This window comes from Panthera pardus, unplaced genomic scaffold (genome assembly GCF_024362965.1).
Source record: "Panthera pardus isolate Hobbes unplaced genomic scaffold, ASM2436296v1 HiC_scaffold_17, whole genome shotgun sequence".
Classification (NCBI taxonomy): domain Eukaryota; kingdom Metazoa; phylum Chordata; class Mammalia; order Carnivora; family Felidae; genus Panthera; species Panthera pardus.
Genome location: NW_026526732.1, coordinates 82,908,142 through 82,922,446, shown reverse-complemented (window position 1 = coordinate 82,922,446; position 14,305 = coordinate 82,908,142). Strand labels below are relative to the sequence as shown.

At 42.3% G+C, this 14,305-nt stretch overlaps 1 protein-coding gene across 3 annotated transcripts in view; it reads right to left on the bottom strand.

Annotated features, from left to right (window-relative positions):
* IMPG1 (interphotoreceptor matrix proteoglycan 1) overlaps positions 1-14,305 on the bottom strand; it is a 130,932-nt gene that overhangs the window by 7,830 nt on the left and 108,797 nt on the right. For all 3 annotated transcript variants that reach the window (XM_019442698.2, XM_019442697.2, XM_019442696.2), the window contains one exon: positions 102-297. In XM_019442698.2, coding sequence (XP_019298243.2) covers positions 102-297 — 196 coding nt within the window. The remainder of the gene's footprint in view (positions 1-101; positions 298-14,305) is intronic.

Here is a 14,305-nt window from a genome sequence, read left to right as displayed (position 1 = left end):
ATGTGAGTTTAAAGGGCCATATGCATTCATTCTAATGACAGGTTTCTCAAGAGCAAGAGTAACAAATCCTTGGGTCTACAAAGTTACTGTACTTGACCTACCTGCACGGAGCTCCCTTTCCCTGGATGACCTCACATCCCTCTATGGGGGTGCAGAGGCCAGAGTCCCGGCGGTCCAGGCGCGCCTGGCTCTCATACCCTGGTCTGCAGCGACACTCTGCTTCCTTGGTCCACTCATTTTTTACACACTGGGCAAATTCGCCACAGGCCAGGAATTTGCAAGGGTCTGCTTGATCAGCTGTAAGATATGGGACAGATTTAAAACAATTTTTTTTAATGTTTATTTTTGACAGAGAGACAGAGCATGAGTGGGGGAGGGGCAGAGAGAGAGGGAGACACAGCATCCCAAGCAGGCTCCAGGCTCTGAACGGTCAGCACAGAGCCCGGATATGGGACGAACTTTAATGAATGCATGGATTCCTGAGCAGTGGAACAGGCAGAAGTCAAAGGCACGAGACCAAATATATTTGCCATCACTCCATTTTGGACTGGTTTGTACAGCAGTGATAACAGACTAGAATGAAAAGGGAAACACACATTTCTGTATCTTTGAGTTTATGACAATGATAACATATTTACTCTGAATATAATCATGAACAAACTTGGTGGTGCATCAGAATCAACTAGAGGCCTTGTGAAACACAGATTCCTGGCCCCAGCCTCAGAGTTTCTGATGCAAAGGGTTTGGGATGGGGACTGAGAATCTGTAGGTCTAGGGAGATCCCTAGATGATGCTGATGCATCTGATCTGGAGAGCACACTTTGAGAACCACTGCAGTAGAGAATTAAGGTTTTTTGTTAGGTTTTTAAAGTAAGCATTTTCTGCAGCAATGAGTTATGAAAGTATGTATTTAAGATCAGGTGTATACCTTGTAAAGTAGTCAAGTAGTCGTTTATGTGGACAGTTTTGAGAACTCAGGACAATTTACTGCTTTAAAAAATATCTTTCTCTTAGTCCCTTGCTGATCCCTCTGGCCCCAGTGTTAGAGATCTTTCCTTTGGGTTAATCGTTTTTCCTCTATTAAAATTCAAGTGGATCTCTAGTTTCTGTTTTGTTTTGTTTTGTCACTGTTCTTTTTTACTTTAAATTCTGTAGCTGTGTCTCAATTTTTTTTTTGTAAATGAGAATCTCAGAGTATTTAGCTCAGAAGGCCTGTGGCCCCTGCCAGCTCTTCCCTGTTTTTATAGAACTAAGCACACTGAACTCTCAGGCAGAGAAGCAAATGGCCTGCGTCCCCCAATGCTGATGGCAGAACCAGCCTCTGGGATGAAGACACTTCTTCCTTCCGCCCTGGAAGGAGCTCCTGCTGAATCACAGCAGCCATTTATCTTTCAGATTGTTCTTTCAAAAGGAACATACTCCATGCAAGGAGCTAAGGCACAGGTAGCCATGCATAAAGCTATTCTTCCAAGAAGCCTAGGGGAAGGTAAGAAATACATACAGATATTTCTATAGGAAAAGCCCCGTACCTTGTCCAGTGTAAGAGCTGTAAGATGAGCTCTAAATACAAGTTAGAGAAGAGATCGTTTCAATTATTTAAAGTGAGTTGCATTTGTATGCGCAAAGACTAGGAAAGGCATTCCAGCTGGACCCAGCAGCATGAACAGAGGCATAGAGGAGGGAAAGCAACAAATATGAGAAAAGAGAGCCAGGAAAGCCCAGTTTGGAGGCAGCAAAACCTTGTGGACTGGAAGGAAGGGAACTAAGACTGGAAAGGTAAGTTAAGGTCAAACTCTGGTAGGTCTTGAATGCCATGCTAAGGAATTTGGACTCTCCAGGCAGGTGGGAGCCATGGAGGATTTCTGGGCAAGGGGAAGAGTATGATCAGAATTGTGCATTAGAAGACATGTAAACACAATTTAGAATTGTCAGAATTAGGATGATTTCAGTGATCATCTTGTCCTGTATTCCCCAAGTGGGAACATTTGCAGAACTCTAAGTCAGCAGGATTTAATAGGTTTTATACTAGAAAGAGGTTGGTGCCTAAATAAGTACTTTTTGTTTTCGTTCTTTGTTTTTTTAATGCAGGGTGAAATAAATGTAACAGGTTTCTTTCTCTTTCCCTGGTTTCTCTTTCTCTTTCTTCCCTCCAATCTCACCCTCTTCTCCTTTTACTTTTAAATCTCTTTAGGGTCATTAATAAGCTAATGTCTACTGTGAATCTTCAAGTGGAGAAGAACATAGTCAGCTGCTTTGCCGAATTTGTTGCCCACATAAGCTCTGTGTAGGGTCACTGGGGGGACATGGCATGGGGTGAGAATTCCAATAAACCCCTTCATTCGCTAGCCTGATCCAGCGCCTCCCTGTGGTGGAAGAAGTGATAGTGAGGTAGATTAATAAAGCCAGCCCAAGCTGTGGGCATGAGCACTTCCTTGAAAACATATACCTGGGTCTCCCAGCAAGGTAGACAATGCTAGAAGACTTTACGTGAAGTTCTATTGCTCTGCAGCTTGAACAAACAGGCCTGACTACTGTGAACTGGCTTTCTCTGCTTCAAAGTTCCTAAAGTTGGCCATGTTGTGGGATCCTTGTCATTGTTTAGAAAATGATTCAGATTTACCCTGACAACCCAGGTGATTCTCATGCAGGACCTGGTTTAATAAATAACAGCTGTCAGCAACTTTACACTCAAGACTTTTAGTCTTGAAAACACAAGTCAGGGAGGAATAGAGGCTCCACTTCCTTCTCTCTGCAGTGGAGAAATACACTAACTCGGAAAGCTGACTCAATGTACAGATTCTAGTCCTCTGAAGAGTAAAGGTGTGATAACCAAATGAGTTTCCCATTGAAAAAATATTACCGATTTACCGTAATTTCTTTCGGCCCCGCCCGACATTGTCTGCGCACCAGTAAGGCTGAACAGAATGCAATCAGGCAACGTTGGGGAAATAAATTTATCCAAATTTGGGGGCCCTGGATCAGATATATTTGAAGAACAAATGCACCTTGTTTATAAATAACTTGCTTTTCCCATGGTATTTATTCAGGACAGGTCTAGAGAGAAGTAGGAGACTTCAAATCACTGAGCTTAGTTTTTGTTTGCTATGTATACCTTCTTGGGTACTAAGACAACATTCACGGATTCAACAAATACCAACTGGGCCCTTCAAAATCTGCAGCAGTAAGAATTTCAGACAAACTAATTGCTTTAGATTTTTATTTTAGCCTTATATAAAATTTGACATGTTAGAATGTTAGAGCTGAAAGGTATTTTAGAACCTTCTCATGAATTTGTTCACTTTGCAGGTGAGGAAGCTGAGGCCCCAAAGTTGAGTGTTGCAAAGACCACAGGCTGTTTGTGTTGGTCATCTGTGTGAGAGCAAGTCCCAGGGAAGGACAGAGCCAGGAGGGGTAGCTGTGGGACCACAGCAAGTAAAGGCAATTGCAGCGAGTTAGAATTGTACCAGAAGACACAGTATTTACAATACTAATTTGCAAAGCAGCCCATACCGCTTCCATTATTATACCTTAAAAATACTTTTCCTTGGTGTGCTGATGGTCCTCTACTTACCACACTTGGAGGGGCACCTACAGCTTCGGGCTTCAGGCAAAGACTGAGAACTGGCTGTGAGCTGACTGTGGGAAGGAAGTGCCACGGAAGAGAAGAGACTGTATTATGAACAAAAGTTTAGTAGAAATTTCTTTTTTTTTAAAAACTCTTTTCAACATTTACTTATTTATTTTTGAGAGAGAGACAGAGTGTAAGCAGAGTAGGGGCAGAGAGAGAGAGAGGCACAGAATCTGAAGCAGGCTCCAGCTCTGAACTGGGGCTCGAACTCGTGAACCTCAAGATCATGATCTGAGCTGAAGTCAGATGCTTAATCCCCTGAACCACCCAGGTGTCCCTAGTAGAAATTTCTTAAGTAAAGCTTTTCCTATGCTTTGATTATTTTCTTTCTTTGTCATATCTTAAAGACATTTCTCCTTAGAATGACGGACTCATTCATCATTCACTGAGGCCACACGACTCTTTTCCTCCTCCTTAACACATCCTCAGTGCTTTGCACAAAACAAAAATAAAATCAGTCTGAACTTCTCGCTCTCTGTTCTTGATTTGGTCAATACTGATAATGTAAACATTATGTAGTAAAAACCTGAACTGCTCTGTTCTGAACACAATCTGTAGCTTGGAAAGAGAGAGTTCAAGGAGATTTGAGATCAACAGTTGATTAGGAAGAGAACAATTAGATGTCATTTTCTAGAAGAATATTTTCAAGTCATAATCAAGCTGTGTGTGGATTAGAGGAAGGGAAGTCTCCATGATTGGTGTATAGCCTAGTTGGTCTATAATTGCCCTAGCTTCCTGGATTTGCTTAAGCCCTCTTTAAATACATTATTTTTATGGTGGGCTCTATAGAGAGGTTTCTTCACGAGCCTGTATCATACCCACCAAGTATGACTTGGTGTAGCCCCTGGGCTTACTATAATTGCTAGCTGGCAAAATGACCTAATTTTCTGTCCTTCACGTAGGGAGCTCTTCTGCACAGCAAATTTGACAATCTCTGTCCAGGGTACTTGGCCTTAGTGTGTTGAGCAGTGTCAGGGTCTGCGAGTTTGCAGATGGTGGGAAAGTTCCATGTCCATCCTGGCACCAAGAGGTCCTAAGCCTAGTCTTTAGCTTCCTATGTAGATGCCAGAGGTAGTCAAGGCACTGTCATTCCATTTCAGGACTTGTTCCCAAAGTAGTCCTAGGGATCATGATCCTGCACTCCAGCTTCACCAGGAGCGCAGTGACAATGATTTACATAAACAGGGAGCTCACATTTATCTACAGCCATTTTGTGTTTGGCATTGTGTTGGGCACTTCAAACAAGCCTTCATTAATATTCACAACTTTCCTAAGTAGATACCACTGGCCTCATTTTCATAAGCAAGAAAACTCAAGTCCATGTTAGCTAGTAAGTATAATCCCAGATTAACATCCACATGTCTGCTTACAACGTTCAGCTTTTGATATCATTCTAGTGGTTTTCAAATATGGGGTTTCCAGGAGAGACCTTAGGGCTCCAATGGGCAAACAAGGGATGGGGGCAGGCAAGCATGCCAGCATATCCACTTGTACGGGTTTACATATCAGACTTCCACGAATGCTTTGAACAAAGGCTCTCTTAACTAAACCGAAGTTCAAAACCATCGTCTGCCAAAACTCCTCCACTAGACAGAATGTTTCCTTGTACAAAGTACCGTCTGACACAACTCCACATTTGTTTCTGTTGCTAAAATGTAACAGCAATAAACATGGCTTGAAGTGAGCTGTCACATGGGGCTTGGAAATACTTGTATCATTCTGAGGTTTCCAGTGTAAGCACATTTTATGTATTAGTTTTTTCCCTGGATTTGCTTATATAATGTCTTTCGTCTGTATGCCAAAGGTCCTGAAAAGCATTCCCAACTGGTTGTGGAGGAAGGATGTCCCCTAGCTCTTCATCATGTGATAAAAACCATTTAAATAAATGTTCTTTGTCTGCAGGGAACACTTTGAGGAATTTTACAGTTCACATTAAAAGTCCTGTCCTCTCAATAGATGCTAAAAAAGCACTGGACAAAATACAGCATCCTTTTTTGATAAAAACCCTTAAAAAAGTAGGGATAGCAGGACCATATCTCAAGATCATAAAGGCCATAAATGAAAGTTCCACTGCTAATATCATCCTCAATGGGGAAAAACTGAGAACTTTCCCCCTAAAGGTCAGGAAGGATGTCCACTCTCACAACTGTTATTCAACATAGTGTTGGAAGTCCTAGCCCCAGCAATCAGACAACACAAATGAGTAAGAGGCATCCAAATTGGCAAGAAGAAAGCCAAACCTTCACTCTTTGCAGATGACATGATACTCCATATGGAAAACCCAAAAGACTCCACCAAAAAACTTCTAGAGCTGATACATGAATTCAGCACAGTTGCAGGATATAAAATCCATGTATAGAAGTCAGTTGAATTTCAATACACCAACAATAAAGCAGCAGAGAGAGAAATCAAGGAATAAATCCTCTTTACAACTGCACCAAAAAACATAAAAAACCTAGGAATAAACCTAACCAAAGAGGTAAAAAATCTATACACTGAAAACTATAGAAAGCTTAGGAAAGAAATTGAAGAAGACACACACAAAAAAATGGAAAAACAATCCATGCTCATGGATTGGAAGAAAAAATATTGTTACAATGTCAATACTACCCAGAGCCATCTACACATTCAATGCAATCCCTATCAAAATAATATCAGGATTCTTCACAGAGCTGGAACAAACAATCCTAATATTGGTGTGGAACCAGAAAACACCCTGAATAGTCAAAGTAATGTTCAAAAAGAAAACCAAAGGGGTGTCTGGGTGGCTCAGTTGGTTAAGCGTCTGACTTCGCTCAGGTCATGATCTCACAGTTCATGAGTTTGAGCTGACAGCTTGGAGCCTGGAGCCTGCTTCAGAGTCTGTGTCTCCCTCTCTTGCTGCCCCTCACCCGCTCACTCTCTGTCTCTTAAACATAAATAAACATTAAAAAAAAATTAAAAAAAAAAAAAGAAAACCAAAGCTGGAGGCATCACAATTCTGGACTTCAAGCTATATTACAAAGCTGTAATCATCAAGACAGTCTGGCACAAAAACAGCACTCTGATCAATGAAACAGAATACAGAACCCAGAAATGGAGCCACAAAGATATGGCCAACTAATCTTTGACAAAGCAGGAAAGAGTACCAATGGAATAAAGTCTCTTTAGCAAGTGGTGCTGGGAGAACTGGACAGCGACATGCAGAAGAATGAACCTGGACCACTTTATTACACCATACACAAAAATAAACTCAAAATGGATGAAAGACCTAAATGTAAGACAGGAAGCCATCAAAATCCTAGAGGAAAAAGAGGCAAAAATCTCTTTGGCTTTGGTGACAGCAACATCTTACTTGACATGTCTCCAGAGGCAAGGGAAACAAAAACAAAAATGAACTATTGGGATCTCATCAAGATAACAAAGCAAAGGAAACAATCAGCAAAACTAAAAGGCAACTGATGGAATGTGAGAAGATATTTGCAAAGGACATATCAGATAAAGGGTTAGTATCTAAAATCTATAAAGAACTTATCAAACTCAACACGCAGAAAACAAATAATCCAGTGAAGAAATGAGCAAAAGACATGAATAGACACTTTTCTGAAGAAGACATCCAGATGGCTAACAGACACATGAAAAGATGCTCAGCATCACTCATCATTAGGGAAATACAAATCAAAACCACAATGAGATACCACCTCAAACCTGTCAGAATGGCTAACATGAACAACTCAGGCAACAACAGATGTTGGCAAGGGTGCAGAGAAAGGTGAACCCTTTGTACTGCTGGTGGGAATACAAACTGGTGCAGCCACTCTGGAAAATAGTATGCAGGTTCCTCAAAAACTTAAAAATAGAACTACCCTACTACCCTGCAATTGCACTACTAGGTATTTATCCAAAGGATACAAAAATGCTGATTCAAAGGGGCACATGAACCTCAATGTTTATAGCAGCGCTATTGCCAATAACCGAAGTATGGAAAGAGCCCAAATGCCCATCAACTGGTGAATGGATTCAGAACATGTGGTATGTATATATAACAGAATATTACTCAGTGATTAAAGAGAATGAAATCTTGCCATTTGCAACAATGTGGACGGAGCTAGAGTGTATGATGCTAAGGGAAATAAGTCAGTCAGAGAAAGACATGTATCACATGATTTCATTCGTATGTAGAATTTAAGATACAAGACAGATGAACATAAGGGAAGGGAAGCAAAAATAATATAAAAACAGAGAGGGAGACAGGCCATAAGAGACTCTTAAATACAGAGAACAAACTGAGGGTTGCTGGTGGGGTGTTGGGTGGGTGGGAAGGGCTGAAAGGGTGAGAGGCATTGAGGGGGACACTGGTTGGGATAAGCACTGAGTGTTATATGTAAGTGATGAATCACTAAACTCTATTCCTGAAAAAAACTATTTTGATTAAAAACAAAAAGATCATGGTCCTGTTCTCCAAGCAGCTTATACATTCATAGGTTCTTGATGGTCCAAGAGTGTCTTTTTCTAGTCATGTTTGTCAGGCCTGAAAACAGACTCTCCTGGTCTGCTAGGCCTTTGAGGGTCTCAGGAGCTCATGTTACCAACTCCAGTTCCTAGCGCACCGCCCTCTTCCCTCTCGCTGCAGAGTGTCCTGTCACTTGCTCAGAACCTTGGGGCTGTGAATTGATTGACGGCCTTTCTGCCCTGTTCTTTCTCTTCTTTATAATTTCATTCTGCCCTTCTCTTACACCCTGGCAACACTCACGTGTGGGACAGGAAGTGAAGTATCCCCTTTGATAGGGTCCTGTCCTAAGGCAGAATTTCAGCTCTGTTTGGCTGAAACTCAGGCTTCACCTGGGCTGAGGGCCCCTGAGGTCTTTTTCGTGGACTTCCCCTCCTCCACCAGGCCATTTCAATGTGATGAAGGCTAGTGTTCGCTAGATGGCGCTCAATAGCAAAGAAGTAGGAATAGATTTAAGGGATGAAATTTTAAGAGCCGGGACTGCTTCCTCCTTAAAAACCACTGTGCGGTGAGCGCGGGTGGAGGAAACAGAAGTCTGGAAGGAATTGGCGCGGTGGCGGAAGGAGCTGCAGGGGACGGCTGATAGAGCCATTATTACTCTGTGATTACCGCGACAGATCCGGCCTGGACGCCTGGGGGAATGTGGTGGAAACTCCTGGATCATCTTTTCCCATTCCCAAAAGGCACAGCTTGGGCTGCTGAGTTCCCAGGCAGGCGGGCGGGCCCGCCGCGCCCTGGCGCCCAGAGTGACCAAGCTTCACACCTGGACGCAGTGACCAGATTTCCCACGAGTCGGCGTGGGAGTAAACCTGGCCTCGCGCGCGCCCGCCCGCTGCGGGGACGGGTGGGACGGGGAGAGGAGGAGGGGTTGGGGTGGAGGGGTAGGAGGAGGGGTAGAGGTCGGGGCAGCTGTAGTGCCCTTTCTCCAACCCTCCCCCCCAGCTCTTAGCCAAGGCTTTGAGGTCCTGGTTTCATATGTGGGGAGGAGGGGAAGCGTCATTTCTTTGCGTCCCAGTCACTGGTAATCTGCAGGGCCCAGGACACATGGCTTTAGCCCAGCGTACTCTTAGGTGCTGAAGAACGTGTTTTAAATTCTTTTATCAGAATAAAAAAAAAAAAACCCCACCAATTAATATAATCCAAGTTGGATATATTCATCTTTATACCAATGCAGTCATAGGATATACTTTTCAGTATTTTTATTAATATTAGTATTTTTATTACTATTCATGAAAGGCCTAGTTAAGGCAGAACTGGTAGTCTGTTTCCTTCTCAAGATGTGAATATTACTTTAATACAGTGCTTGATGCTTAGCACTTAGTAATTTGAATAAACATGGCCCTCCCCTGAGGGTTCCTTTGAGATACGATGCAGGGGCCTCACCTTCCACACTGGCCCACCTGCTTTATTTTCCCAAATCCTGAGAATATTCTGGGATTTGCTGCACCAGCAGAGGGAGTGAGTCTGCTTATCTCTGCTGTCAGTGCAGAAGCCTCCAGGAAATGCTCTGGGCACTTCCCAGTGACTGGCTGTGGTCTTGGGAAAGTAGGTTAGCATCTTTAGGTCTCATTTGGCCCTCCTATAAAATGGGTTCTTTAAACCAGACGATCGCTAATGTCCCTGCAGCTCAAATATAAATCTCCCATTCTAGGTGTCCTACTGGAACAAGACAGCAGGAACATTAGCTGGACACGCTGGCACAAACCTCCGGAACTGTGGATGGAATTCACTGATTAAAAGAACTTTAAGCGGCACCTGGGTGGCTCAGTTGGTTAAGCATTCGACTCTTGATTTTGGCTCAGGTCATGATCTCACGGTCCTGAAACTGAGCCCCACATAGATTCTGCGCTGATCATGGAGGCTGCTTGAGATTCTCTCCCTCTCCCTCTGTCCCTCCTTGGCTCTCATGTGTGAGTGCTCTCCCTCTCCAAAAAAGTTTAAAAAAAAAATAAAAGAACTTAAAAAAATCTATATATAAGTTAGTGCTTCATTGTTTTATTATTTTATTATTGGCCAAAACATGTTTAGCTTATGGCTTCTTGCTGAAGGGCTGGATTAGGATGAGAATAATCATTCAACAATGAATAGCACACAGCATAGCACCATCCATGTGCTTGAAGCTTAATACACATTTGTGGAATTAAATAAATTAGTAATGGGAGTTCTTTTCTGGTTTAAACGGACGTGTAATATGAAAAACCTTGAATTTCACTTTAATTTGCCACCATTCTCAAGAACAACCACTACCAACTATGTATAGTAGGCTCTCAGTAACTCTTTTATGAATGCATGTGTGAATGCCTTTCCACATCTTGCCCCGGATGAGAGGTTCCAGAATTATTTCTGCTCTCGGTCATTATTTATATCTACCAAACTGAAATGTTTTGGGTGCATGGGTGTTAGGGCCTGAGTGTCCCAGGATCAGCTGGCAGAGGGAGCGCTCAGATAGCAGGGGCTGTGGGAGGCTGTGCAGCTGGGCTGAAGCCCAGGCTTCCCTGCAGGGTGTGCATTAGGGGGTTCCATGAAGGACTCTAGGAGCATCTTCAGGAAGCTCCATGGGGAGGCTCAAGTGTGGGATGAGGGCATGTGTTGAAACTCGAGAGGGCAAAAGGTATCTGGCAGTCCAGCCAATACTGGGGTTCCTTAATGAAAGCAGGTGTTAACGGAAAATCCCCGGGGATGGCATCCCAGGGAGCACGGGACAGCAACAGAGTAAAAACAGGAGACAGAGACACAGGAGATGGGGCCAGGGCAGAGGCTGGGAGAGTATCCTGGAAGGAGAATTCCTGTGGCTGCTTCAGCTTGGAAGGGACCCCCTGGCAGAGCCAATAACTCAAATATAGGGGACATTAGGAAGTTTGGGACTTTTTTCTCTCCTCTCCTCTGTTTCTTTTCTTTTTTCTTTTCCTTTTCTTTCTTTTCTTTTTCTTTTCTTTTTGTTTCCTTTCTTTTCTTTTCTTTTTCTTTTGGCATTCTAAGAATGTAACAAAATATTATAGGATATTTCACTTGGTGAAATGTGACACCTAACAATTCATTCAGGATTAATTAAACTTAAGTGTGTTGTCACTTTTTCCAAATACATTAAAAACCCTTTGTATACCCAGCAGGAGGGTTGATAAGGCTCTTTTTATAAAGAGGCAGTAAACAGACTTGAAGCAAGCACACAAAACTGCCATTGAGTTCCGGTGACAGCACTTGGTGACTGTGTGACCCGTAAAAGGCAAGTTACTTGCACTCCTCTGAAACACAGTTTTTCCAACTGTGGAATGGGGAGAAATCATACCTACTTTGCATAGTTATTTATTAAGATTAAAAATGTCGATAGTGGCTATTACTGTTTTACTGTCATTGTTGTGATAAGTGACATCTACCACTTTTCAGAGCTGGCAACTAAATGCAAATCTTTCAAATTATGCAACTTTCCAGAGAAAATGAGTTTGCCGATTCACATTCTGGCTGGAAGCATCCTGGATGCCAGAGTCTAATTAATTTCAATGTTTACCATTTACCAGCCTTGAAATCTGCCCATATTTGAGGAGACTTCTTAGGAATTCAAGGAGAGAATAAGTTAGAATAAGTATGTGTAGTTTTGCATGTTTGAAATCTTCAACCTGCACAGCTAACTGGCATAAAAGCCCTACATGCTTCTAGAGAATTTTCATAGCAGCCTAAATGAAAGACGATGCTAGTTGCCAGAGATGCTGGCAGAATAGTGAGCAAGCTGTGATTTATTCAGTTTTTCAGTTGATAAATCACAGATAGTTCTAACATTGGTTTATACTTTCTATATCATAGATTCATTTATTCAGGTTGTTTTCAAAAGGTGAATGGCAAACCACACACAGTAATGACACTGTGTCGCTTCTACTCCATGTCTGTACCTCTGCAGATATTATTTGGCCTAACTGATTAATAGCCCTCATTTAGAGGACACATCCAGGAATTTAGATGCTGATCTGAATGTGGAATGATGCCCCCCTAGTAGTCTCATGAGAAGTTTCACAATGTCTCTTCTCTTTGGTCTAAATGTAACAATGGAATAATACTTCCCCCTTCTCCGCATTACTACCACAAACTACATTTCCACCCTGACGTTAGGCCAAAAGAAAATAAATGAAAAAGACTTGATTGGATTTTTTGTCAAATTTTGCAAATAGAACTAAATAATTGGTCTGTCTGAGCACTGCCTGTAAATATAATAAACTCAGGGCATAGAGAGAAATGGTAAATCCTCTGATCAAGACTGCCTTCCCCTTGCCCTCTGCTTGACTAACTCTAGACCCCTGACTTCCCCTTTCTTAGTTTAGAAAACTTGTAATTGTAAATTCATTCTCTGCTCGTTTGAGATGTCCATCATCTTTGAAGCTTCTTGCCAGTATTACAACTCAAGAGTGTCTTTCTCAAGGACCGAGGAGCCTCTCTTTTGAAATGTAACCACTAAAGAGGATAGCACCCCCTATCTCCAGTGTCTGTGGGAGGGTAGGAGCCTTGCTCTAGGTTGTAAGACAGGAGGTGGACAGGGCATGCTGACTTTCCCATTTTCCATTTCATCCCAACCTCACTAAAATCTGGCCTCAGCTCTTGCCGCTCTAGCAGATTGTTTCTGCGAAGGGTTCTGATGACCTCTGAACCGTCAACTTACATGGCCTCTATCCACTGCTCTCCCGCTCTTCTCTTTCCTCGGCTTCTGCAACACCGTCTTTGGCTCCTTTCACCAACAATCCTTCTATTCCCCATTAAGTGTTGGGGTTTCTCAGAGATTCAGTCCTGATTCTCCTTTTCTCCTGCCCTGTACATTGCCCTGGGCCATTTTTTACCTGTTCTCTGATTTCGACTGAGGTTTCCCAAATGTATACTTTCAGCACTGGCCTCTGGTCTCTAGACAGCTACTTCATAGGATGGAGGGCAGTTCACCAAATGTCCATTTCTGTAAAACTCATCTTCCCCAAAACATTTTTGGAGTATTTTTATATCCTTAAGATAGTTTATTAATTTTTGCTTTATTTTTTGCATTAAAACATTTAAATGAATTAATGTATCCACCTTTTGTAGCTACCTGTATATTTTTGCTAAGTAGTTTCCAAATTGGAAGTATTTTATGAATGATAAACTCTACGTTTTTATTTTGTAATTTTGAGAATACTTTAAGGGCTGTTTAGTACTTAGTTTGAAGACTTTTTGAGTTTTACAAGATTTTATTAAAGTTTAAACTGTAAAAGACCAGTTATAAAAAAAAGAAAATAAAGAAAAGAAAAGAAAAAAGAAAAATAGGACACCAAAGTAGATATAAATAGATTGAACAGGAGCTTTTAGACAACCTGGCTTTAAACGTGCTGGCTCAGCACACCTTTCTCTTCCTTCCAGGCTGAACTCTCTTCCTTCCCTACTTTGTGTCCCAAGCTGCTATCACAGTGAAATAACTGAAGTATCCTGAAATTTCCAGAAGTGTCTGCATCTTCCTCCAGCCGTTTTTGGAGGAGCCCCTCCTCAACCTTCCTGCCTGTCCTCTCCCCCCACCCCCCACTCCCAGGATTTGCCAAGGTACCACACTCAACATCGCCATCTATCTAGGAAGCCTGCCATGACATTCCCTGGCCTCTATAGAATTAATTGCTCTGTTGTGCTTCATAACATTTCTGTTCATGACCTGATTATTGTATTTAGTAGACCTGATTAGAGCTTTTTGTATATGTGTCTGTTTCTCTTGGTTGGTAGGCTTTAGCTCCTTGAGGGCAGGGATTCACCCTGGGGGTTCTGATGCCTGTAATAGTATCTGACTGGTACCAGATAACCCCTAAGTATTTACTGAATATATGAATGAACAGGGTCTCAAATCATGATTGCATTGTCATTGACTTGTCTAACTTCTCTGTAACAGCAAAAATAAGGGCCAGAGGGAGTAAGAAGCTGGTGGTTTAAGAAAACCATCCAACATTTGGAAATAAGGAGAGCAGTTGACCACATAACCTTAAAAGTCATGCTGGAGCACTAACAATCCCCTCTAGTAAACAGGGATCACCTGTGGGCAACCTTGCCAGCTGCCTACATTTTTATGGTTTCTGGGCTAAGACCAGTTTTAGTTACATAAGTACCTACATAATATCCTCGATTTTGCCTTTTGGCTCCCAAAGCCAAATATTTACCATCTGGCTCTTTAAGACACACTTTGCCGACCTCTAAAAGGC